At 45.9% G+C, this 26752-nt stretch overlaps 1 protein-coding gene across 1 annotated transcript in view; it reads left to right on the forward strand.

Annotated features, from left to right (window-relative positions):
- Positions 1–26752, forward strand: part of diaph3 (diaphanous related formin 3) — a 711417-nt gene that overhangs the window by 354874 nt on the left and 329791 nt on the right. Inside the window, exon 19 of the mRNA XM_090206735.1 lies at positions 25279–25287. Coding sequence (XP_090062861.1) covers positions 25279–25287 — 9 coding nt within the window. The remainder of the gene's footprint in view (positions 1–25278; positions 25288–26752) is intronic.

Consider the following 26752-nt stretch of genomic DNA (forward strand, 5'->3'; position numbering starts at 1 on the left):
TACAGACCTTATAGAGGATGAGTCATGACTAGAATACACTGAGTCAACAAAACATTAGGAACACCTTCCTAACACATAATAATACAGACCTTATAGAGGATGAGTCATGGCTAGAATACACTGAGAGGACAAAACATTAGGAACACCTTCCTAACACATAATAATACAGACCTTATAGAGGATGAGTCATGGCTAGAATACACTGAGAGGACTAAACATTAGGAACACCTTCCTAACACATAATAATACAGACCTTATAGAGGATGAGGCATGACTAGAATACACTGAGAGGACAAAACATTAGGAACACCTTCCTAACACATAATAATACAGACCTTATAGAGGATGAGTCATGGCTAGAATACACTGAGTCAACAAAACATTAGGAATACCTTCCCCCTTCCCCCACAGTTGTCCAAGTTGGCTGGAAGTCCTTTGGTTGGTGGATCATCCTTGATGCACAGGAAACTGTTGAGCGTTCTTGAAACACTCAAACCGGTGCACCTGGCACCTATTACCATACCCCATTCAAAGGTACTTGAATCCTTAGGCTCATTCACCCTCTGAATGGCACACATACACTGACAGACAGAGAGAGACATAAAGAGGGAGAGAGAGACAGGGAGACAAGGAGAGGGAGAGAGACAGGGAGAGGGAGAGAGAGACAGGGAGACAAGGAGAGGGAGAGAGACAGGGAGAGGGAGAGAGAGACAGGGAGAGAGAGACAGGGAGAGGGAGCGAGAGACAGGGAGAGGGAGACAGGGAGAGGGGGACAGGGAGAGGGAGAGAGAGACAGGGAGAGGGAGAGAGAGACAGGGAGAGGGAGAGAGAGACAGGGAGAGGGAGAGAGAGACAGGGAGAGGGAGAGAGAGACAGGGAGAAGGAGAGAGAGACAGAGGAGGGAGAGAGAGACAGGGAGAGGGAGAGAGAGACAGGGAGAGGGAGAGAGAGACAGGGAGAGGGAGAGAGACAGGGAGAGGGAGAGAGAGGGAGAGAGACAGGGAGAGAGAGACAGGGAGAGAGAGACAGGGAGAGAGAGACAGGGAGAGAGAGACAGGGAGAGGGAGAGAGAGACAGGGAGAGGGAGAGAGAGACAGGGAGAGAGGGAGAGGGAGAGAGAGACATGGAGAGGGAGAGAGAGACAGGGAGAAGGAGAGAGAGACAGAGGAGGGAGAGAGAGACAGGGAGAGGGAGAGAGAGACAGGGAGAGGGAGAGAGAGACAGGGAGAGGGAGAGAGAGACAGGGAGAGGGAGAGAGAGACAGGGAGAGGGAGAGAGAGACAGGGAGAGGGAGAGAGAGACAGGGAGAGGGAGAGAGAGACAGAGAGACAGGGAGAGGGAGAGAGAGACAGGGAGACAGGGAGAGGGAGACAGGGAGAGAGAGACAGGGAGAGAGAGACAGGGAGAGGGAGACAGGGAGAGGGAGAGAGACAGGGAGAGGGAGAGAGAGACAGGGAGAGGGGGAGAGGGAGAGAGACAGTGAGAGGGGGAGAGGGAGAGAGACAGTGAGAGGGAGAGAGAGACAGTGAGAGGGAGAGAGAGACAGGGAGAGGGAGAGAGAGACAGGGAGAGGGAGAGAGAGACAGGGAGAGGGAGAGAGAGACAGGGAGAAGGAGAGAGAGACAGAGGAGGGAGAGAGAGACAGGGAGAGGGGGAGAGGGAGAGAGACAGTGAGATGGAGAGAGAGACAGGGAGAGGGAGAGAGAGACAGGGAGAGGGAGAGAGAGACAGGGAGAGGGAGAGAGACAGGGAGAGGGAGAGAGAGACAGGGAGAGGGAGAGAGAGACAGGGAGAGGGAGAGAGAGACAGGGAGAGGGAGACAGGGAGAGGGAGACAGGGAGAGGGAGAGAGAGACAGGGAGAGGGAGAGAGAGACAGGGAGAGGGATAGAGAGACAGGGAGAGGGAGAGAGAGACATGGAGAGGGAGAGAGAGACAGGGAGAAGGAGAGAGAGACAGGGAGAGGGAGAGGGAGACAGGGAGAGGGAGACAGGGAGAGAGAGACAGGGAGAGAGAGACAGGGAGAGAGAGACAGGGAGAGAGAGACAGGGAGAGAGAGACAGGGAGAGAGAGACAGGGAGAGGGAGACAGGGAGAGGGAGAGAGAGACAGGGAGAGGGGGAGAGGGAGAGAGACAGTGAGAGGGAGACAGGGAGAGGGAGAGAGAGACAGGGAGAGGGAGAGAGAGACATGGAGAGGGAGAGAGAGACATGGAGAGGGAGAGAGAGACATGGAGAGGGAGAGAGAGACAGGGAGAAGGAGAGAGAGACAGAGGAGGGAGAGAGAGACAGGGAGAGAGAGACAGGGAGAGGGAGAGAGAGACAGGGAGAGGGAGAGAGAGACAGGGAGAGGGGGAGAGGGAGAGAGACAGTGAGAGGGAGAGAGAGACAGGGAGAGGGAGAGAGAGACAGGGAGAGGGAGAGAGAGACAGGGAGAGGGAGAGGGAGAGAGAGAAGGGAGACAGGGAGAGGGAGACGGAGAGAGAGAAGGGAGACAGGGAGAGGGAGAGAGAGACAGGGAGAGGGAGAGAGAGACAGGGAGAGGGGGAGAGGGAGAGAGACAGTGAGAGGGAGAGAGAGACAGGGAGAGGGAGAGAGAGACAGGGAGAGGGAGAGAGAGACAGGGAGAGGGAGAGGGAGAGAGAGAGAGAGAAGGGAGACAGGGAGAGGGAGACGGAGAGAGAGAAGGGAGACAGGGAGAGGGAGACAGGGAGAGAGAGACAGGGAGAGAGAGACAGGGAGAGGGAGACAGGGAGAGGGAGACAGGGAGAGGGAGACAGGGAGAGGGAGACAGGGAGAGGGAGACAGGGAGAGGGAGACAGGGAGAGCGAGACAGGGAGATAGAGACAGTAACAGCGATAGAGAGACAGAGAGAGGGAGAAGAACATACAGAGGGAGACTGATTGAGAGAGCGAGGGAGATGGAGGGAGACAGAGGGAGACTGATTGAGAGAGCGAGGAAGATGGAGGGAGACAGAGTGAGACTGATTGAGAGAGCGAGGGAGATGGAGGGAGACTGATTGAGAGAGCGAGGGAGACGGAGGGAGACTGATTGAGAGAGCGAGGGAGATGGAGGGAGACTGATTGAGAGAGCGAGGGAGACGGAGGGAGACTGATTGAGAGAGCGAGGGAGACGGAGGGAGACGGAGGGAGACAGAGGGAGACTGATTGAGAGAGCGAGGGAGACGGAGGGAGACTGATTGAGAGAGCGAGGGAGATGGAGGGAGACTGATTGAGAGAGCGAGGGAGATGGAGGGAGACTGATTGAGAGAGCGAGGGAGACGGAGGGAGACTGATTGAGAGAGCGAGGGAGACGGAGGGAGACAGAGGGAGACTGATTGAGAGAGCGAGGGAGACGGAGGGAGACTGATTGAGAGAGCGAGGGAGACGGAGGGAGACAGAGGGAGACTGATTGAGAGAGCGAGGGAGACGGAGGGAGACTGATTGAGAGAGCGAGGGAGATGGAGGGAGACAGAGGGAGACTGATTGAGAGAGCGAGGGAGATGGAGGGAGACAGGGAGACTGATTGAGAGAGCGAGGGAGATGGAGGGAGACTGATTGAGAGAGCGAGGGAGATGGAGGGAGACAGAGGCCCCCTTTTGACTCTTGATAGATTTTTTAAACCTGTAACTGCCATTTCCTTCAATCCGGTAAAAGATCCTCTAAGAGTCTTAAACACCCACATCTAGATATCCACTGTTTCAGACCAGTAGATATCCACTGTTTCAGACCAGTAGATATCCACTGTTTCAGACCAGTAGACCAGTAGATATCCACTGTTTCAGACCAGTAGACCAGTAGATATCCACTGTTTCAGACCAGTAGACCAGTAGATATCCACTGTTTCAGACCAGTAGATATCCACTGTTTCAGACCAGTAGATATCCACTGTTTCAGACCAGTAGATATCCACTGTTTCAGACCAATAGATATCCACTGTTTCAGACCAGTAGACCAGTAGACCAGTAGATATCCACTGTTTCAGACCAGTAGATATCCACTGTTTCAGACCAGTAGATATCCACTGTTTCAGACCAGTAGATATCCACTGTTTCAGACCAGTAGATATCCACTGTTTCAGACCAGTAGATATCCACTGTTTCAGACCAGTAGATATCCACTGTTTCAGACCAGTAGATATCCACTGTTTCAGACCAGTAGATATCCACTGTTTCAGACCAGTAGATATCCACTGTTTCAGACCAGTAGGTATCCACTGTTTCAGACCAGTAGACATCCACTGTTTCAGACCAGTAGACATCCACTGTTTCAGACCAGTAGATATCCACTGTTTCAGACCAGTAGATATCCACTGTTTCAGACCAGTAGACATCCACTGTTTCAGACCAGTAGACCAGTAGATATCCACTGTTTCAGACCAGTAGATACACACTGTTTCAGACCAGTAGATATCCACTGTTTCAGACCAGTAGATATCCACTGTTTCAGACCAGTAGACATCCACTGTTTCAGACCAGTAGACCAGTAGATATCCACTGTTTCAGACCAGTAGACATCCACTGTTTCAGACCAGTAGATATCCACTGTTTCAGACCAGTAGACATCCACTGTTTCAGACCAGTAGACATCCACTGTTTCAGACCAGTAGATATCCACTGTTTCAGACCAGTAGACATCCACTGTTTCAGACCAGTAGATATCCACTGTTTCAGACCAGTAGATATCCACTGTTTCAGACCAGTAGATATCCACTGTTTCAGACCAGTAGATATCCACTGTTTCAGACCAGTAGATATCCACTGTTTCAGACCAGTAGATATCCACTGTTTCAGACCAGTAGATATCCACTGTTTCAGACCAGTAGATATCCACTGTTTCAGACCAGTAGATATCCACTGTTTCAGACCAGTAGATATCCACTGTTTCAGACCAGTAGACATCCACTGTTTCAGACCAGTAGACATCCACTGTTTCAGACCAGTAGATATCCACTGTTTCAGACCAGTAGATATCCACTGTTTCAGACCAGTAGACATCCACTGTTTCAGACCAGTAGACATCCACTGTTTCAGACCAGTAGATATCCACTGTTTCAGACCAGTAGATATCCACTGTTTCAGACCAGTAGATATCCACTGTTTCAGACCAGTAGATATCCACTGTTTCAGACCAGTAGATATCCACTGTTTCAGACCAGTAGATATCCACTGTTTCAGACCAGTAGATATCCACTGTTTCAGACCAGTAGATATCCACTGTTTCAGACCAGTAGATATCCACTGTTTCAGACCAGTAGATATCCACTGTTTCAGACCAGTAGATATCCACTGTTTCAGACCAGTAGACCAGTAGATATCCACTGTTTCAGACCAGTAGATATCCACTGTTTCAGACCAGTAGATATCCACTGTTTCAGACCAGTAGATATCCACTGTTTCAGACCAGTAGATATCCACTGTTTCAGACCAGTAGACCAGTAGATATCCACTGTTTCAGACCAGTAGATATCCACTGTTTCAGACCAGTAGATATCCACTGTTTCAGACCAGTAGATATCCACTGTTTCAGACCAGTAGACCAGTAGATATCCACTGTTTCAGACCAGTAGATATCCACTGTTTCAGACCAGTAGATATCCACTGTTTCAGACCAGTAGACCAGTAGATATCCACTGTTTCAGACCAGTAGATATCCACTGTTTCAGACCAGTAGATATCCACTGTTTCAGACCAGTAGATATCCACTGTTTCAGACCAGTAGACCAGTAGATATCCACTGTTTCAGACCAGTAGACCAGTAGATATCCACTGTTTCAGACCAGTAGACCAGTAGATATCCACTGTTTCAGACCAGTAGATATCCACTGTTTCAGACCTTCAGACCAGTAGATATCCACTGTTTCAGACCAGTAGATATCCACTGTTTCAGACCTTCAGACCAGTAGATATCCACTGTTTCAGACCAGTAGACCAGTAGATATCCACTGTTTCAGACCAGTAGACCAGTAGATATCCACTGTTTCAGACCAGTAGACCAGTAGATATCCACTGTTTCAGACCAGTAGATATCCACTGTTTCAGACCTTCAGACCAGTAGATATCCACTGTTTCAGACCAGTAGACCAGTAGATATCCACTGTTTCAGACCAGTAGACCAGTAGATATCCACTGTTTCAGACCAGTAGATATCCACTGTTTCAGACCAGTAGATATCCACTCTTTCAGACCAGTAGATATCCACTGTTTCAGACCAGTAGATATCCACTGTTTCAGACCAGTAGATATCCACTGTTTCAGACCAGTAGATATCCACTGTTTCAGACCAGTAGATATCCACTGTTTCAGACCAGTAGATATCCACTGTTTCAGACCAGTAGATATCCACTGTTTCAGACCAGTAGATATCCACTGTTTCAGACCAGTAGATATCCACTGTTTCAGACCAGTAGATATCCACTGTTTCAGACCAGTAGACCAGTAGACCAGTAGATATCCACTGTTTCAGACCAGTAGACCAGTAGACCAGTAGATATCCACTGTTTCAGACCAATAGACCAGTAGACCAGTAGATATCCACTGTTTCAGACCAATAGACCAGTAGACCAGTAGATATCCACTGTTTCAGACCAGTAGACATCCACTGTTTCAAACCACAATACCATGGCCAGAACTTACCCATGATGCTTCGCAGTAGATTTACAGTAGATTAATGATCCTCTCTCTGATAGATGTAGATCAGACATCCCCCTCTCTTTCTCTCTTCGTCACTATCTCTCTCTCTCTTCCTCTCTACCTCTTTATCTCTCTATCGTTCCCTCTTCGGTGGGGGGGGGGGGGGGGGGGCAGCAGCATGGCAAGCCGAGGCAACATGTTGAAGGCCCTGGTTTAGAGAGATCAGAGAGAGGGATTGAAGGAGTTTCCCTTTGTTCCTCCCTCCCTCTCATCAGATCCAGAGAGAGAGAGGGGTTCAGGGCTGTAAAGAGTCCGAGGGGAGTTGATGGCGCGGGGTTGAAAGGAGTAAGATGCTCCTCCCTCCCTCCCCTCCCTCCCTCCCTCCCTCCCTCCCTCCCTCCCGCTCCACGTCAGAGGAGAAGTGTTACTTTAGTCTGTATCCTTCTGAAGCACACGGCTCAGCCCGGCTAGCCAGCAGGGTTAGAAGTCTTTGATGTGCAGGAGTCCTGCTGAAAGACTGCTCTGATACACACTAAGTGACCTCTGTAGAGCCTCTCCCTCTCCCTTTTCCACTCTCGTCTCTGGGGTCGTCGTGACACTCTCTCTCTCTCTCTCTCTCTCTCTCTCTGATGTCCCTGGGCTCTTTTGCAATGTGTTCAATAGTAATGGATATCAGGTTGTGTTAAGATGGCGCACACTCAGACACACACACACACACACACACACCCGTCAACACCTTTAATGGGTTAGAGAGTTTACCAGTCATCTCTGATGTACTGGGTTGAGCTCATAAGTGTTAAGGAGGGATGGGAGGGATGGGGGATGAATGGAGGGAGGGAGGGATGGGGGATGAATGTAGGGAGGGAGGGAGGGATGGGGATGAATGAAGGGAGGGAGGGGAGGGAGGGATGAATGAAGGGAGGGAGGGATGGGGGATGAATGAAGGGAGGGAGGAATGTAAAGTAGCACTAGAAAAGGCTGGTTATTTACCGACTGCATCAGACCAGTAGAACAGGTCAGTAAGTGGTTATTTACCGACTGCATCAGACCAGTAGAACAGGTCAGTAAGTGGTTATTTACAGACTGCATCAGACCAGTAGAACAAGTCAGTAAGTGGTTATTTACCGACTGCATCAGACCAGTAGAACAAGTCAGTAAGTGGTTATTTACAGACTGCATCAGACCAGTAGAACAGGTCAGTAAGTGGTTATTTACCGACTGCATCAGACCAGTAGAACAGGTCAATAAGTGGTTATTTACTGACTGCATCAGGCCAGTAGAACAGGTCAGTAAATGGTTATTTACCGACTGCATCAGACCAGTAGAACAGGTCAGTAAATGGTTATTTACCGACTGCATCAGACCAGTAGAACAGGTCAGTAAGTGGTTATTTACTGACTGCATCAGACCAGTAGAACAGGTCAGTAAGTGGTTATTTACCGACTGCATCAGACCAGTAGAACAGGTCAGTAAGTGGTTATTTACCGACTTCATCAGACCAGTAGAACAGGTCAGTAAGTGGTTATTTACAGACTGCATCAGACCAGTAGAACAGGTCAGTAAGTGTTTATTTACCCACTGCATCAGACCAGTAGAACAGGTCAGTAAGTGGTTATTTACAGACTGCATCAGACCAGTAGAACAGGTCAGTAAGTGGTTATTTACCGACTGCATCAGACCAGTAGAACAGGTCAGTAAATGGTTATTTACCGACTGCATCAGACCAGTAGAACAGGTCAGTAAATGGTTAGATGTTTTTCAAGGTCTCCTCTATAAACACAAAAATCAAGACGCTTCTCTGTCTTTCTGTGACCTCCGGTAACGTCCGAGAGAACGTGACTAGAAAAAGACGAGAAAGTTACCGATGTCTTTGCGATTGATACAAACAAGCGAAGGAAATAAGATGCTTCAAATGGAAACCTTGCATTAAAAGATAAATACGTCCAGGCCTGTACTGATGTTACAATACATTTACTTGTTCATTCAAATGATTTTTATGTAGCTGTCTGTCTGGCGCTGCCGTCTGTAGTTTAGATCCTACAGGTCCACGATGTGTTAGATCTTCCAGTCTTTTCATGGTGTGTGATCCTACAGGTCCACGATGTGTCAGACCTTAGTCTTTTCACGATGTGTGATCCTACAGGTCCACGATGTGTCAGACCAGTCTCCATAACTCTCCCTCCCTCCCTTCTCGTTCCCGTGGCCAGTGAGTCTCCGTAACTCTCCCTCCCTTCTCGTTCCCGAGGCCAGTGAGTCTCCGCAACCCTCCCTCCCTTCTCGTTCCCATGGCCAGTGAGTCTCCGTAACTCTCCCTCCCTTCTCGTTCCCGTGGCCAGTGAGTCTCCGTAACTCTCCCTCCCTCCCTTCTCGTTCCCGAGGCCAGTGAGTCTCCATAACTCTCCCTCCCTCCCTTCTCGTTCCCGAGGCCAGTGAGTCTCCGTAACTCTCCCTCCCTCCCTTCTCGTTCCCGAGGTCAGTGAGTCTCCGTAACTCTCCCTCCCTCCCTTCTCGTTCCCGAGGCCAGTGAGTCTCCATAACTCTCCCTCCTTCCCTACCTTCTCATTCCCGAGGCCAGTTAGTCTCCCTAACTCTCCCTCCCTCCCTTCTCGTTCCCGAGGCCAGTGAGTCTCCGTAATTCTCCCTCCCTCCCTTCTCGTTCCCGAGGCCAGTGAGTCTCCATAACTCTCCCTCCCTCCCTTCTCGTTCCCAAGGCCAGTGAGTCTCCGTAATTCTCCCTCCCTCCCTTCTCGTTCCCGAGGCCAGTGAGTCTCCGTAACTCTCCCCCCCTCTCTTCTCGTTCCCGAGGCCAGTGAGTCTCCGTAACTCTCCCTCCCTCCCTTCTCGTTCCCGAGGCCAGTGAGTCTCCGTAACTCTCCCTCCCTTCTCGTTCCCGAGGCCAGTGAGTCTCCGTAACTCTCCCTCCCTTCTCGTTCCCGAGGCCAGTGAGTCTCCATAACTCTCCCTCCCTCCCGTCTCGTTCCCGAGTCCAGTGAGTCTCCGTAACTCTCCCTCCCTCCCTCTCGTTCCCGAGGCCAGTGAGTCTCCATAACTCTCCCTCCCTCCCTTCTCGTTCCCGAGGCCAGTGAGTCTCCATAACTCTCCCTCCCTCCCTTCTCCTTCCCGAGGCCAGTGAGTCTCCATAACTCTCCCTCCCTCCCTTCTCGTTCCCGAGGCCAGTGAGTCTCCATAACTCTCCCTCCCTCCCTTCTCGTTCCCGAGGCCAGTGAGTCTCCATAACTCTCCCTCCCTTCTCGTTCCCGAGGCCAGTGAGTCTCCATAACTCTCCCTCCCTTCTCGTTCCCGAGGCTAGTGAGTCTCCATAACTCTCCCTCCCTTCTCGTTCCCGAGGCCAGTGAGTCTCCGTAACTCTCCCTCCCTTCTCGTTCCCGAGGCCAGTGAGTCTCCGTAACTCTCCCTCCCTTCTCGTTCCCGAGGCCAGTGAGTCTCCGTAACTCTCCCTCCCTTCTCGTTCCCGAGGCCAGTGAGTCTCCGTAACTCTCCCTCCCTCCCTTCTCGTTCCCGAGGCCAGTGAGTCTCCGTAACTCTCCCTCCCTCCCTTCTCATTCCCGAGGCCAGTGAGTCTCCGTAACTCTCCCTCCCTCCCTTCTCGTTCCCGAGGCCAGGGAGTGCATTCAGACCGTTGGGACGCCGATCACGCTTGCTTCCCCCGTTTCTTGCCAGAGCCTTTTCTGTGATGCTATCACACAGCCGTAGCATGCTGCAGAAAGGTTATATTAGTTTATTCTCTACAGATTAAATCTCATATCTTTTATAAACCAATTTCCCCATAAAACACAGATAGTACCCAAGCTGGGAACTCTGGAGAAAAGGTTGTTAGTGGATTATTTGTCTGATTTATAAGCTTTGCATTGTTTCTCGCCCTCGTTTCCAATGAATCAAAACAAGTGTCGCAGGCAGAAAACAAAGATCAGTTCAACTGAATCTAATTATTCAGAATCAGATCTGGATGTGTAGCTAGCTGATTCAACACCATCACATTCTCTCTCTGTCTCTCTCTCTCTGTCTCTCTCTCTCTGTTTCTCTCTCTCTCTCTCTGTCTCTCTCTCTCTCTCTCTCTGTCTCTCTCTCTCTCTCTCTCTCTCTCTCAAGCTGCTTTATTGGCATGAAAAACATTGTCAATATTGCCAAAGCAACAATGTATACAATATACATTGTAACAAAATTGTAAATGATAGCAAATAATAATATAAAATGGTAGTAAATAATAATACAAAAATAAATACAATAAAATGGTAACAGTCTACAGTAAACATTAATAATTATAGTAATAACAATAATAGTAATAATAAGTAAGTTACTGTTTACTATGCAGATGTTATTATTCAGTGTCCCTCAGGCTATGGCAGGAAAATACATATTTGGCTGCAAGAGGAGCCATTGCTCCTTCGCCCATGAGTATTCTTAGTTTTTCCTCTGGGTTCAATTTGTAAAAATGTGGAATATATGTAGTCATTTCTGTGAATAATGAATCTCTTTGTGAGGAATATTTATCACAGTAAAGGAGAAAGTGCATCTCTGTCTCTACCTCCCCTGTCATGCAGTGACCACATACACGCTCCTCTTTGGGTAGCCATGTCTTTTTATGTCTGCCGGTTTCTATTGCCAATCGGTGGTCACTCAGCCTGTACTTGGTAAGGATCTGTCTCTGCTTCGTATCTCTGACAGAGTAGAGATAATCAGCCAATTCATATTCTCTGTTTAGGGTCAGATAGCAATTTAGTCGGCTTTGGGATTTTGTTTCGTTTTTCCAGTATTGTAAGTATGATTCCTTTGATTGGTTCATGATTTTGTTTATTGGAATTCTTTCTTTTGAAGCAGTGCTGGTGTCAGCTTGATTGGTGAGGTCCAACACCAGCTGACTGAGAGGGCTCGTTTCTGGGCTCAGCTCTTGGGCTTGAAGTGCTTTAAATTGCAGACTCGAATTTGGACTTGAATTTAGATGTAGCCAAAATTTTAATGATCTTTTCTGTATTTTCATTATTACTGGAAAACGGCCCAATTCTGCCCTACATGCATTAGTTGGTGTATTTCTCTGGACTTGTAGAATTTTCCGACAGAATTCTGCATGTAGGGCTTCAATTGGATGTTTGTCCCACATTTTAAAATCCAGTTTATTGAGTGGCCCCCAAACCTCACTTCCATAAAGTGCTATTGGTAGGATTACACTGTCAAATATTTTAGTCCAAATTCTAATTGGGATGTTGATTTTGAATAATTTCATTTTTATTGCATACATTGCTCTGCGGGCTTTTTCTTTGAGTGCCTTCACTGCCATATTAAAGTTTCCCGATGCAGATATGGTCAGACCAAGGTAGGTGTAATGTTTTGTGTGTTCAATTAAGGTGTTGTTCATGGTGAATTTACATTTGTGTTTCTGACATCTGGTTTTTTTTTGGAAAATCATGATTTTAGTTTTTTGGAAATTTACTGCCAGGGCCCAATTATGGCAATATTGCTCCAGAATATTAATGTTTTGTTGAAGACCTTCTTTGGTTGGTGATAGAAGTACCAAGTCATCAGCATATAGCAGGTATTTCACCTCTGTGTCAAATAGTGTGAGTCCTGGGGCTGGAGATTGGTCCAACATGTCTGCTAATTCATTGATATAAATGTTGAAAAGATTTGGACTCAAATTGCAGCCTTGTCTCACACCTCGACATTGTGAAAAAAATTCTGTTCTTTGGTTTTTGATTTTTATTGCACACTTGTTTTCTGTGTACATACATTTTATTAAGTCATACACCTTACCACCAAGCCCACTTTGTAGAATTTTGTAGAATAGCCCTTCGTGCCAAATCGAATCAAATGCTTTTTTAAAGTCAATAAAGCAAGCAAAGATTTTGCCCTCTTTTTTTTGGTGGACGTGTTTATTAATTAGTGTGTGTAAGGTGTATATATGGTCAGTAGTGTGATGGTTAGGGAGAAAGCCAATTTGACATTTACTTATTACATTTTTTTCTTGAAGAAAGGTTTGAATTCTTGAATTCAAAATGCTACAGAAAATCTTTCCCAAGTTACTGTTGACGCAAATTCCCCTGTAATTATTGGGGTCTGATTTGTCTCCACTTTTGTGGATAGGGGAGATGAGCCCCTGGTTCCAGACATCAGGGAAGCAGCCAGAAGTTAAAACCATGTTGAACAATTTAAGCACAGCATTTTGCAACTCAGGTGTGCTGTTTTTCAGCATTTCATTTCTGATGTTGTCTACACCACAAGCCTTTTTTGATTTAATAGATTTTAGCTTTTCATTTAGTTCTTGTTGGGTTATTGGGTAATCTAATGGATTTTGGTTGTTTTTAATGACTGATTCAAGGATGTTCAATTTTTCTATAATTTCTAATTGGTTCTGTTGTAAGTCTTTTTGTGGGATGTTTTTGTATAGATTATCAAAGTAAGTTTTCCAAATTCCTACATCTTGTATGGCTAATTCTTGTGGCTTTGATGTGCTTAAATTGTTCCACATGTCCCAGAACTGATTTTGGTCAATTGCGTTTTCAATTTCATCAAGTGTCTTGTTGGTATAATTCAATTTCTTGCATTTCAGTGTTTGTTTATACTGTTTCAGAGTTTCAAAGTATTCATATCGTAGCTCTGGGTTGTTTTGCTGCTTATGTTTTTTGTTTGACATTTGTCTTAGGTGTTTTCTAATTGTTTTACATTCATTATCAAACCATTTGTCAGAAACATTTTGATTTTTGCTTCTGATGTTGCATTGCTTTGGTTTTCTCAAATTTGCTTTCAATGCTGCTTTTTGGAATATGCAGTTGATGTTTTGGGTAGCTGAATTGACACCATCTTTATTGTTTTGGTACTGTGAGTTATTGAAAAACTGTATAGAGTTCATCATTTCATTTGAGTTCAATGTTTCAATGAATGCCTCTGCACTGTTTGGAGCCCATCTGAACGATTGGTTTATGTTGTAAAGTTTATTGGGCTGTTTTTTTGAATGAATATTGCCGGTTAATTTCTTCAGAAACACGTTGATCTGACTGTGATCTGACAATGGTGTCTGTGGTCTGACAGTGAATGCACTAATGGAGGAGGGGTCAATGTCAGTGATGGCATAATCGACTACACTTGTCCCAAGAGCTGAGCAGTAAGTAAACTGACCTAAAGAGTCCCCTCTGATTCTACCATTAAGCATGTACAGGCCTAAGGCTCGACAGAGATGTACTAACTCTTTTCCATTTTTGTTCAGTATTTGGTCAGGACTGTTTCTATTATTTATAATAGGGCTACTGTACAAGGAGGGGTGTCCAAATATGTGGTGGTTACCTCCCGCATCAGTGTAGTCAGGCTCAGAACCTGTTCTTGCATTGAAATCTCCACAAAGAAGCACTTTACCCTGCGCCTGAAATGTAATGATTTCTGTCTGGAGATTGTCAAAAAACTGATCATCATAATATGATGAATCTGAAGGAGGAGCATAAGCTGCACATATGTATACATCATTGTCACAATAGATTGTACCTTTGTTAAGTTTTAGCCAAATGTGAGTGGTACCTTTTTTCATTTCATTCAGTGCTAAGTCCTGCTTATGCCAAATGATGATTCCACCTGAGTCTCGGCCCCGTTTAACATTTTTATGTTTGATTGATGGTAGTAAACTTTCTCTATAGCCTGAGGGACACTGAGTATCTATGTCTCCACGACACCATGTTTCCAGTAGGATTATGATGTCCTGTCCCTTGATGTTTTTAATCAATTCTGGATTAGTTGTTTTATAACCAAAATGTGAAGAGTATAGGCCCTGGATATTCCAAGAGCTGATAGTTAATGATCTCATTTATAATAAGTGATATTCACTGGTTTGAGTAAAGTACATCGAAAATAACAAAAAAAAAAAAAAAAATACTATATATATATATATATATATATATATATATATATATATATATATACATATACATATACATACATACACATATACACACATACATACATATATACATACACATACATATATATATATACATACACATACACATACATACACATATATACATACACATACATATACACACATACACACACACACACACACACACACACACACACACACACATACACACACACACACATACATACATACATACATATATATATATATATATATATATATATATATATATATATATATACATATATATATATATATACATATATATACACATACACATATATATATATATATATATATATACACACATACATGCACATACACATATACACACATACATACATACATACACACACGCGCACACACACACACAGACACACACCATTACATATAATAATTATTATAATACCGGTGTCAATACATTTAGGAATATTTGTAAACAAATGAATAAGAATGGAATAAGATTGCACTGTACTTATTTTATGTGCAATCTGCAACCCTGTGTGTTTGTGTGTGTGTGTGCGCGTGTGTGCCCGTGTGTGAATTAAAGGGACTGTCTAGCTCAGTAGTCTGCATATTAGTTGCAGTAGTTGGCGCACCTCTCCTATCTCTGATTGTTCTAGGGGTCTTCTGCCAGAGGTTACCTCAGCATATGTAGGCTGACGATCTAATTGATACATGGTGTGGACTGCATCATGTGGTCTTCTCTCTCTCTCTCTCTCTGTCTCTCTCTCCCTCTCTCTCTCCCTCTCTCTGTTTCTCTCTCTCTCTCTCTGTTTCTCTCTCTCTCTCTCTCTCTCTGTGTCTCTCTCCCTCTCTCTGTCTCTCTCCCTCTCTCTCTCTCGCTTGTGTTCTCTCTCTCTCTTGTTCTCTCTCTGCCTGTCTTTCTCTCTCTCTCTCTCTCTCGTTCTCTCTCGGTCTCTCTCTCTCTCTGTCTGTCTCTCTCTCCTGCTGACAGACAGTCTTATGGAATGTTATTTTATTCTCTCTGTGTTTTGATCTCTCCTACTGACACAGAGTGGACAGTAGAACGTGTTGACCCAAACTACCGTTCTCCTTCGGAATGGAACAGTTCTCTATTCCCTTTCCACCTATTCCATCAGAACCGTGTTTCCATCAGAACCGGGCTATTTGAGATCCAAAAGACATAAAACAAGTTTGAGGAGGATATTTAGAGCGTTGGCTTGTCTGTTCAAATGAACCATAACGTTGAGCTCTTCGTGCCTGTCAGGCTTTCTTCTTACTGGTTGTTCTATTGCCGTGGTGATAGTTGATTCTTGTTAAATGTTTAGTCCGAGGAGAGAGAAGGAGAGAGACCAGACTCAGATCTTATATTCTCCAGAGAGAGAGAGAGACCAGACTCAGATCTTATATTCTCCAGAGAGAGAGAGAGCGACCAGACTCAGGGAGATAGTGGAGAGAGGGAGAGAGAGACCAGACTCAGATCTTATATTCTCCAGAGAGACCAGACTCAGATTTTATATTCTCCAGAGAGAGACCAGACTCAGATCTTATATTCTCCAGAGAGAGAGAGAGACCAGACTCAGATCTTATATTATCCAGAGAGAGAGAGAGACCAGACTCAGATCGTATATTCTCCACAGAGAGAGAGACCAGACTCAGATCTTATATTCTCCAGAGAGAGACCAGACTCAGATCTTATATTCTCCAGAGAGACCAGACCCAGATCTTATATTCTCCAGAGAGAGAGACCAGACCCAGATCTTATATTCTCCAGAGAGAGAGAGAGAGACCAGACTCAGATCTTATATTATCCAGATAGAGACCAGACTCAGATCTTATATTCTCCAGAGAGAGAGACCAGACCCAGATCTTATATTCTCCAGAGAGAGACCAGACTCAGATCTTATATTCTCCAGAGAGAGACCAGACTCAGATCTTATATTCTCCAGAGAGAGACCAGACTCAGATCTTATATTCTCCAGAGAGAGAGACCAGACTCATATCTTATATTCTCCACAGAGAGAGAGACCAGACTCAGATCTTATATTATCCAGAGAGAGAGACCAGACTCAGATCTTATATTATCCAGAGAGAGAGAGAGACCAGACTCAGATCGTATATTCTCCAGAGAGACCAGACTCAGATCTTATATTCTCCAGAGAGAGAGAGAGACCAGACTCAGATCTTATATTCTCCACAGAGAGAGAGACCAGACTCAGATCTTATATTATCCAGAGAGAGAGAGAGACCAGACTCAGATCGTATATTCTCCACAGAGAGAGAGACCAGACTCAGATCTTATATTCTCCAGAGAGAGACCAGACTCAGATCTTATATTATCCAGAGAGAGAGAGAGACCAGACTCAGATCGTATATTCTCCAGAGGGAGAGAGACCAGACTCAGATCTTATATTCTCCAGAGAGACCAGACTCAGATCTTATATTCTCCAGAGAGAGAGAGAGACCAGACTCAGATCTTATATTCTCCACAGAGAGAGAGACCAGACTCAGATCTTATATTATCCAGAGAGAGAGAGAGACCAGACTCAGATCGTATATTCTCCACAGAGAGAGAGACCAGACTCAGATCTTATATTCTCCAGAGAGAGACCAGACTCAGATCTTATATTCTCCACAGAGAGAGAGACCAGACTCAGATCTTATATTCTCCAGAGAGAGAGACCAGACTCAGATCTTATATTCTCCAGAGAGAGAGACCAGACTCAGATCTTATATTCTCCAGAGAGAGAGAGAGACCAGACTCAGATCTTATATTCTCCAGAGAGACCAGACTCAGATCTTATATTCTCCAGAGAGACCAGACTCAGATCTTATATTCTCCACAGAGAGACCAGACTCAGATCTTATATTCTCCACAGAGAGAGAGAGACCAGACTCAGATCGTATATTCTCCACAGAGAGAGAGAGACCAGACTCAGATCTTATATTCTCCAGAGAGACCAGACTCAGATCTTATGTTCTCCAGAGAGACCAGACTCAGATCTTATATTCTCCAGAGAGACCAGACTCAGATCTTATATTCTCCACAGAGAGACCAGACTCAGATCTTATATTCTCCAGAGAGAGAGAGAGACCAGACTCAGATCTTATATTCTCCAGAGAGAGAGAGAGAGAGACCAGACTCAGATCTTATATTCTCCAGAGAGACCAGACTCAGATCTTATATTCTCCAGAGAGAGAGAGAGACCAGACTCAGATCTTATATTCTCCACAGAGAGAGAGACCAGACTCAGATCTTATATTATCCAGAGAGAGAGAGAGACCTGACTCAGATCGTATATTCTCCACAGAGAGAGAGACCAGACTCAGATCTTATATTCTCCAGAGAGAGACCAGACTCAGATCTTATATTCTCCACAGAGAGAGAGACCAGACTCAGATCTTATATTCTCCAGAGAGAGAGAGACCAGACTCAGATCTTATATTCTCCAGAGAGAGAGACCAGACTCAGATCTTATATTCTCCAGAGAGAGAGAGAGACCACACTCAGATCTTATATTCTCCAGAGAGACCAGACTCAGATCTTATATTCTCCAGAGAGACCAGACTCAGATCTTATATTCTCCACAGAGAGACCAGACTCAGATCTTATATTCTCCACAGAGAGAGAGAGACCAGACTCAGATCGTATATTCTCCACAGAGAGAGAGAGACCAGACTCAGATCTTATATTCTCCAGAGAGACCAGACTCAGATCTTATGTTCTCCAGAGAGACCAGACTCAGATCTTATATTCTCCAGAGAGACCAGACTCAGATCTTATATTCTCCACAGAGAGAGACCAGACTCAGATCTTATATTCTCCAGGGAGAGAGAGAGAGACCAGACTCAGATCTTATATTCTCCAGAGAGACCAGACTCAGATCTTATATTCTCCATAGAGAGAGACCAGACTCAGATCTTATATTCTCCAGAGAGAGAGAGAGACCAGACTCAGATCTTATATTCTCCAGAGAGAGAGAGAGACCAGACTCAGATCTTATATTCCCCAGAGAGACCAGACTCAGATATTATATTCTCCAGAGAGAGACCAGACTCAGATCTTATATTCTCCAGAGAGAGACCAGACTCAGATCTTATATTCTCCAGAGAGACCAGACTCAGATCTTATATTCTCTAGAGATAGAGAGACCAGATTCAGATCTTATATTCTCCAGAGAGAGACCAGACTCAGATCTTATATTCTCCAGAGAGAGAGACCAGACTCAGATCTTATATTCTCCAGAGAGAGAGAGAGAGAGAGACCAGACTCAGATCTTATATTCTCCGGAGAGAGAGAGAGACCAGACTCAGATCTTATATTCTCCAGAGAGAGAGACCAGACTCAGATCTTATATTCTCCAGAGAGAGACCAGACTCAGATCTTATATTCTCCAGAGAGAGAGACCAGACTCAGATCTTATATTCTCCAGAGAGAGAGAGAGAGACCAGACTCAGATCTTATATTCTCCACAGAGAGAGACCAGACTCAGATCTTATATCCTCCAGAGAGAGAGAGAGCGGCCAGACTCAGGGAGATAGTGAGAGAGAGACCAGACTCAGGGAGATGGTGGAGAAAGGGAGAGAGAAAAGATGAAAGGTGACGAGCGAGAGAGCGCTGGAGCCAGACGACAGAAGTCATTATATGTCGGGTCTTTCAGGTGCATCTGAAACGGAGCAGGGTTAACTTATATTCTCCAGAGAGAGAGAGAGAGACCAGACTCAGATCGTATATTCTCCACAGAGAGAGAGACCAGACTCAGATCTTATATTCTCCAGAGAGAGACCAGACTCAGATCTTATATTCTCCACAGAGAGAGAGACCAGACTCAGATCTTATATTCTCCAGAGAGAGAGAGACCAGACTCAGATCTTATATTCTCCAGAGAGAGAGACCAGACTCAGATCTTATATTCTCCAGAGAGAGAGAGAGACCAGACTCAGATCTTATATTCTCCAGAGAGACCAGACTCAGATCTTATATTCTCCAGAGAGACCAGACTCAGATCTTATATTCTCCACAGAGAGACCAGACTCAGATCTTATATTCTCCACAGAGAGAGAGAGACCAGACTCAGATCGTATATTCTCCACAGAGAGAGAGAGACCAGACTCAGATCTTATATTCTCCAGAGAGACCAGACTCAGATCTTATGTTCTCCAGAGAGACCAGACTCAGATCTTATATTCTCCAGAGAGACCAGACTCAGATCTTATATTCTCCACAGAGAGACCAGACTCAGATCTTATATTCTCCAGAGAGAGAGAGAGACCAGACTCAGATCTTATATTCTCCAGAGAGAGAGAGAGAGAGACCAGACTCAGATCTTATATTCTCCAGAGAGACCAGACTCAGATCTTATATTCTCCAGAGAGAGAGAGAGACCAGACTCAGATCTTATATTCTCCACAGAGAGAGAGACCAGACTCAGATCTTATATTATCCAGAGAGAGAGAAAGACCAGACTCAGATCGTATATTCTCCACAGAGAGAGAGACCAGACTCAGATCTTATATTCTCCAGAGAGAGACCAGACTCAGATCTTATATTCTCCACAGAGAGAGAGACCAGACTCAGATCTTATATTCTCCAGAGAGAGAGAGACCAGACTCAGATCTTATATTCTCCAGAGAGAGAGACCAGACTCAGATCTTATATTCTCCAGAGAGAGAGAGAGACCACACTCAGATCTTATATTCTCCAGAGAGACCAGACTCAGATCTTATATTCTCCAGAGAGACCAGACTCAGATCTTATATTCTCCACAGAGAGACCAGACTCAGATCTTATATTCTCCACAGAGAGAGAGAGACCAGACTCAGATCGTATATTCTCCACAGAGAGAGAGAGACCAGACTCAGATCTTATATTCTCCAGAGAGACCAGACTCAGATCTTATGTTCTCCAGAGAGACCAGACTCAGATCTTATATTCTCCAGAGAGACCAGACTCAGATCTTATATTCTCCACAGAGAGAGACCAGACTCAGATCTTATATTCTCCAGGGAGAGAGAGACCAGACTCAGATCTTATATTCTCCAGAGAGACCAGACTCAGATCTTATATTCTCCAGAGAGAGAGAGAGACCAGACTCAGATCTTATATTCTCCAGAGAGAGAGAGAGACCAGACTCAGATCTTATATTCCCCAGAGAGACCAGACTCAGATATTATATTCTCCAGAGAGAGACCAGACTCAGATCTTATATTCTCCAGAGAGAGACCAGACTCAGATCTTATATTCTCCAGAGAGACCAGACTCAGATCTTATATTCTCTAGAGATAGAGAGACCAGATTCAGATCTTATATTCTCCAGAGAGAGACCAGACTCAGATCTTATATTCTCCAGAGAGAGAGACCAGACTCAGATCTTATATTCTCCAGAGAGAGAGAGAGAGAGAGACCAGACTCAGATCTTATATTCTCCGGAGAGAGAGAGAGACCAGACTCAGATCTTATATTCTCCAGAGAGAGAGACCAGACTCAGATCTTATATTCTCCAGAGAGAGACCAGACTCAGATCTTATATTCTCCAGAGAGAGAGACCAGACTCAGATCTTATATTCTCCAGAGAGAGAGAGAGAGACCAGACTCAGATCTTATATTCTCCACAGAGAGAGACCAGACTCAGATCTTATATCCTCCAGAGAGAGAGAGAGCGGCCAGACTCAGGGAGATAGTGAGAGAGAGACCAGACTCAGGGAGATGGTGGAGAAAGGGAGAGAGAAAAGATGAAAGGTGACGAGCGAGAGAGCGCTGGAGCCAGACGACAGAAGTCATTATATGTCGGGTCTTTCAGGTGCGTCTGAAACGGAGCAGGGTTAACTTATATTCTCCAGAGAGAGAGAGAGAGACCAGACTCAGATCTTATATTCTCCAGAGAGAGAGAGAGACCAGACTCAGATCTTATATTCTCCAGAGAGACCAGACTCAGATCTTATATTCTCCACAGAGAGAGACCAGACTCAGATCTTATATTCTCCAGAGAGAGAGAGAGACCAGACTCAGATCTTATATTCTCCAGAGAGAGAGAGAGACCAGACTCAGATCTTATATTCCCCAGAGAGACCAGACTCAGATATTATATTCTCCAGAGAGAGACCAGACTCAGATCTTATATTCTCCAGAGAGAGACCAGACTCAGATCTTATATTCTCCAGAGAGACCAGACTCAGATCTTATATTCTCTAGAGAGAGAGAGACCAGACTCAGATCTTATATTCTCCAGAGAGAGAGACCAGACTCAGATCTTATATTCTCCAGAGAGAGAGACCAGACTCAGATCTTATATTCTCCAGAGAGAGAGAGAGAGACCAGACTCAGATCTTATATTCTCCGGAGAGAGAGAGAGACCAGACTCAGATCTTATATTCTCCAGAGAGAGAGACCAGACTCAGATCTTATATTCTCCAGAGAGAGAGAGAGAGACCAGACTCAGATCTTATATTCTCCACAGAGAGAGACCAGACTCAGATCTTATATCCTCCAGAGAGAGAGAGAGCGGCCAGACTCAGGGAGATAGTGAGAGAGAGACCAGACTCAGGGAGATGGTGGAGAAAGGGAGAGAGAAAAGATGAAAGGTGACGAGCGAGAGAGCGCTGGAGCCAGACGACAGAAGTCATTATATGTCGGGTCTTTCAGGTGCGTCTGAAACGGAGCAGGGTTAACAGAGTTAATGACAGGATCTGTGCACCGGATTTATCTCTTTTGTGATGGTGAATTAAACACCCAGCTAATAACTCTGTACTGAGGCAGCCTATAGTCTGAACTCTCCACTTGAATCCTCTCTCAGGAGAACGCTGACTTAATTACAGTCAGTCTTTCAGAGTTACTGCGGAGGAGAGAGAGAGAGGGGGTGCAGGTGTGGTTCTTGCTCTTATGGTCCAATCAGCCTGAAACCTGTCGGAGAGAACGAGATGACACATTTGGGAGGAAACTAGGAACAGAGTCTTTGTTCTCACATCGACACATTTTCTAGTCTTGTATTTATTTGCTCTTTAGAAAAGTGAAAATGGAGCTCCACTTCTTTATCTGGCACCTGTCATGTTAATGTCTTTTACCTGGCTCTCCATCTGCACCAACTGGCTAATTCACTCACCACTTAGTGTAACAGGACTTCTCTCTATCTGCCCATTCCCTTGTCTCCTTCTCCTCTCCATCTGCCCATTCCCTTGTCTCCTTCTCCTCTCCATCTGTCCATTCCCTTGTCTCCTTCTCCTCTCCATCTGTCCATTCCCTTGTCTCCTTCTCCTCTCCATCTGTCCATTCCATTGTCTCCTTCTCCTCTCCATCTGTCCATTCCCTTGTCTCCTTCTCCTCTCCATCTGTCCATTTCCTTGTCTCCTTCTCCTCTCCATCTGCCCATTCCCTTGTCTCCTTCTCTCCATCTGTCCATTCTCTTGTCTCCTTCTCCTCTCCATCTGCCCATTCCCTTGTCTCCTTCTCCACTCCATCTGTCCATTCCCTTGTCTCATTCTCCTCTCCATCTGCCCATTCCATTGTCTCCTTCTCCTCTCCATCTGCCCATTCCATTGTCTCCTTCTCCTCTCCATCTGTCCATTCCATTGTCTCCTCCTCCTCTCCATCTGTCCATTCCCTTGTCTCCTCTATCTGTCCATTCCCTTGTCTCCTTCTCCTCTCCATCTGTCCATTCCCTTGTCTCCTTCTCCTCTCCATCTGTCCATTCTCTTGTCTCCTTCTCCTCTCCATCTGCCCATTCCATTGTCTCCTTCTCCTCTCCATCTGCCCATTCCATTGTCTCCTTCTCCTCTCCATCTGTCCATTCCATTGTCTCCTCCTCCTCTCCATCTGTCCATTCCCTTGTCTCCTCTATCTGTCCATTCCCTTGTCTCCTTCTCCTCTCCATCTGTCCATTCCCTTGTCTCCTTCTCCTCTCCATCTGTCCATTCCCTTGTCTCCTCTATCTGTCCATTCCCTTGTCTCCTTCTCCTCTCCATCTGCCCATTCCCTTGTCTCCTTCTCCTCTCCATCTGTCCATTCCCTTGTCTCCTTCTCCTCTCCATCTGCCCATTCCCTTGTCTCCTTCTCCTCTCCATCTGTCCATTCCCTTGTCTCCTTCTCCTCTCCATCTGCCCATTCCCTTGTCTCCTTCTCCTCTCCATCTGCCCATTCCATTGTCTCCTTCTCCTCTCCATCTGTCCATTCCATTGTCTCCTCCTCCTCTCCATCTGTCCATTCCCTTGTCTCCTCTATCTGTCCATTCCCTTGTCTCCTTCTCCTCTCCATCTGTCCATTCCCTTGTCTCCTTCTCCTCTCCATCTGTCCATTCCCTTGTCTCCTCTATCTGTCCATTCCCTTGTCTCCTTCTCCTCTCCATCTGTCCATTCCATTGTCTCCTTCTCCTCTCCATCTGTCCATTCCATTGTCTCCTTCTCCTCTCCATCTGTCCATTCCCTTGTCTCCTTCTCCTCTCCATCTGCCCATTCCCTTGTCTCCTTCTCCTCTCCATCTGTCCATTCCCTTGTCTCCTTCTCCTCTCCATCTGTCCATTCCCTTGTCTCCTTCTCCTCTCCATCTGCCCATTCCCTTGTCTCCTTCTCCTCTCCATCTGTCCATTCCCTTGTCTCCTTCTCCTCTCCATCTGCCCATTCCCTTGTCTCCTTCTCCTCTCCATCTGTCCATTCCCTTGTCTCCTTCTCCTCTCCATCTGCCCATTCCCTTGTCTCCTTCTCCTCTCCATCTGTCCATTCCCTTGTCTCCTTCTCCTCTCCATCTGCCCATTCCCTTGTCTCCTTCTCCTCTCCATCTGTCCATTCCCTTGTCTCCTTCTCCTCTCCATCTGTCCATTCCCTTGTCTCCTTCTCCTCTCCATCTGTCCATTCCCTTGTCTCCTTCTCCTCTCCATCTGCCCATTCCCTTGTCTCCTTCTCCTCTCCATCTGTCCATTCCCTTGTCTCCTTCTCCTCTCCATCTGCCCATTCCCTTGTCTCCTTCTCCTCTCCATCTGTCCATTCCCTTGTCTCCTTCTCCTCTCCATCTGCCCATTCCCTTGTCTCCTTCTCCTCTCCATCTGTCCATTCCCTTGTCTCCTTCTCCTCTCCATCTGCCCATTCCCTTGTCTCCTTCTCCTCTCCATCTGTCCATTCCCTTGTCTCCTTCTCCTCTCCATCTGTCCATTCCCTTGTCTCTTTCTCCTCTCCATCTGTCCATTCCCTTGTCTCCTTCTCCTCTCCATCTGTCCATTCCCTTGTCTCCTTCTCCTCTCCATCTGTCCATTCCATTATCTCCTTCTTCTCTCCATCTGCCCATTCCCTTGTCTCCTTCTCCTCTCCATCTGTCCATTCCATTGTCTCCTTCTCCTCTCCATCTGTCCATTCCATTGTCTCCTTCTCCTCTCCATCTGTCCATTCCCTTGTCTCCTTCTCCTCTCCATCTGTCCATTCCCTTGTCTCCTTCTCCTCTCCATCTGTCCATTCCATTGTCTCCTTCTTCTCTCCATCTGGCCATTCCCTTGTCTCCTTCTCCTCTCCATCTGTCCATTCCCTTGTCTCCTTCTCCTCTCCATCTGTCCATTCCCTTGTCTCCTCCTCCTCTCCATCTGTCCATTCCATTGTCTCCTTCTCCTCTCCATCTGTCCATTCCCTTGTCTCCTTCTCCTCTCCATCTGTCCATTCCCTTGTCTCCTTCTCCTCTCCATCTGTCCATTCCATTGTCTCCTTCTTCTCTCCATCTGTCCATTCTCTTGTCTCCTTCTCCTCTCCATCTGTCCATTCCCTTGTCTCCTTCTTCTTTGCTGCTGGAACAGAAATGAAAGGTCAGTGTTTATTTTCAATCACTTTTTTTATTTGCTTATTTTATTTAACTTATTATTGAATTATTTTATAAGTTATTAACCGTAACTTTCCTCGTTTTCACCCTCGTCGGTGTTATACCTGCAGATTATGTAGCCGTACTGTTTATATAGTCATATTATACAGCATCACCACAGTTGCCTACATGAATCCCTTATGAACAAAGACAGATATTGACCAGACATTCTTTTTGCCAGATCAAACTGTTCTTCACAGAGCTTTCCACCAATGTTTAGTGACTTCCATGTTCAGGGCACCAATGTTTAGTGACTTCCACGTTCAGGGCACCAATGTTTAGTGACTTCCACGTTCAGGGCACCAATGTTTAGTGACTTCCACGTTCAGGGCACCAATGTTTAGTGACTTCCACGTTCAGGGCACCGATGTTTAGTGACTTCCACGTTCAGGGCACCGATGTTTAGTGACTTCCACGTTCAGGGCACCAATGTTTAGTGACTTCCACGTTCAGGGCACCAATGTTTAGTGACTTCCACGTTCAGGGCACCAATGTTTAGTGACTTCCACGTTCAGGGCACCAATGTTTAGTGACTTCCACGTTCAGGGCACCAATGTTTAGTGACTTCCACGTTCAGGGCACCAATGTTTAGTGACTTCCACGTTCAGGGCACCAATGTTTAGTGACTTCCACCAATGTTTACATAGGGCTCTGGTCAGATGTAGTGCACTACATAGGGCTCTGGTCAGATGTAGTGCACTACATAGGGCACTGGTCAGATGTAGTGAACGTCATAGGGAATCAGGTGTCATTTAGGATGCATCCCAAGAGAGTTCACAGTGAGATTTATCAATAGGCTTTGATGTGTTTCAGACCATAGTCATTCAAGTAGAGGGTGGATGGGTCATCTGTTAAAACAGTGGTCATCATTTTGTACTCAGAGCAATATATAATCCCCTGGAGTTTCCACTGACAAATGGAGAGAGATGAGAAGATAGAGAGGGAGGGAGGGAGAGGAAGAGGGAGAAGGGACAAGAGAGGGAGGGAGAAGAGAGGGAGGGAGAAGAGGAAGAGGGGGAAGAGAGGGAGAAGAGAGGGAGAAGAGAGAGAGAGGGAGGGAGAAGAGAGAGAGAGGGAGGGAGAAGAGAGAGAGAGGGAGGGAGAAGAGAGAGAGGAGGGAGGGAGAAGAGAGATAGAGAGGGAGGGAGAAGAGAGATAGAGAGGGAGGGAGAAGAGAGAGAGAGGGAGGGAGAAGGGAGAAGAGAAGAGAGAAGTAAGGGGCAGTAGGGGACATTCTGTTTACCGTCATTAAAACCAAACCAAAGAAAGTCCTTGTTAGTTCCTCAGTAATTAGTCCTTCACACACCCTCCTACAAAACACACCATAAATAACATCAAATAAACAACAACTGCACGAGTAAACAAACAAACAAACAAACATACTGCAGCACTGCAGCAGCCTCCACCCTGCT

Source organism: Oncorhynchus mykiss, chromosome 18 (assembly GCF_057628025.1).
Source record: "Oncorhynchus mykiss isolate SJ-2025 chromosome 18, ASM5762802v1, whole genome shotgun sequence".
Classification (NCBI taxonomy): Eukaryota; Metazoa; Chordata; class Actinopteri; order Salmoniformes; family Salmonidae; genus Oncorhynchus; species Oncorhynchus mykiss.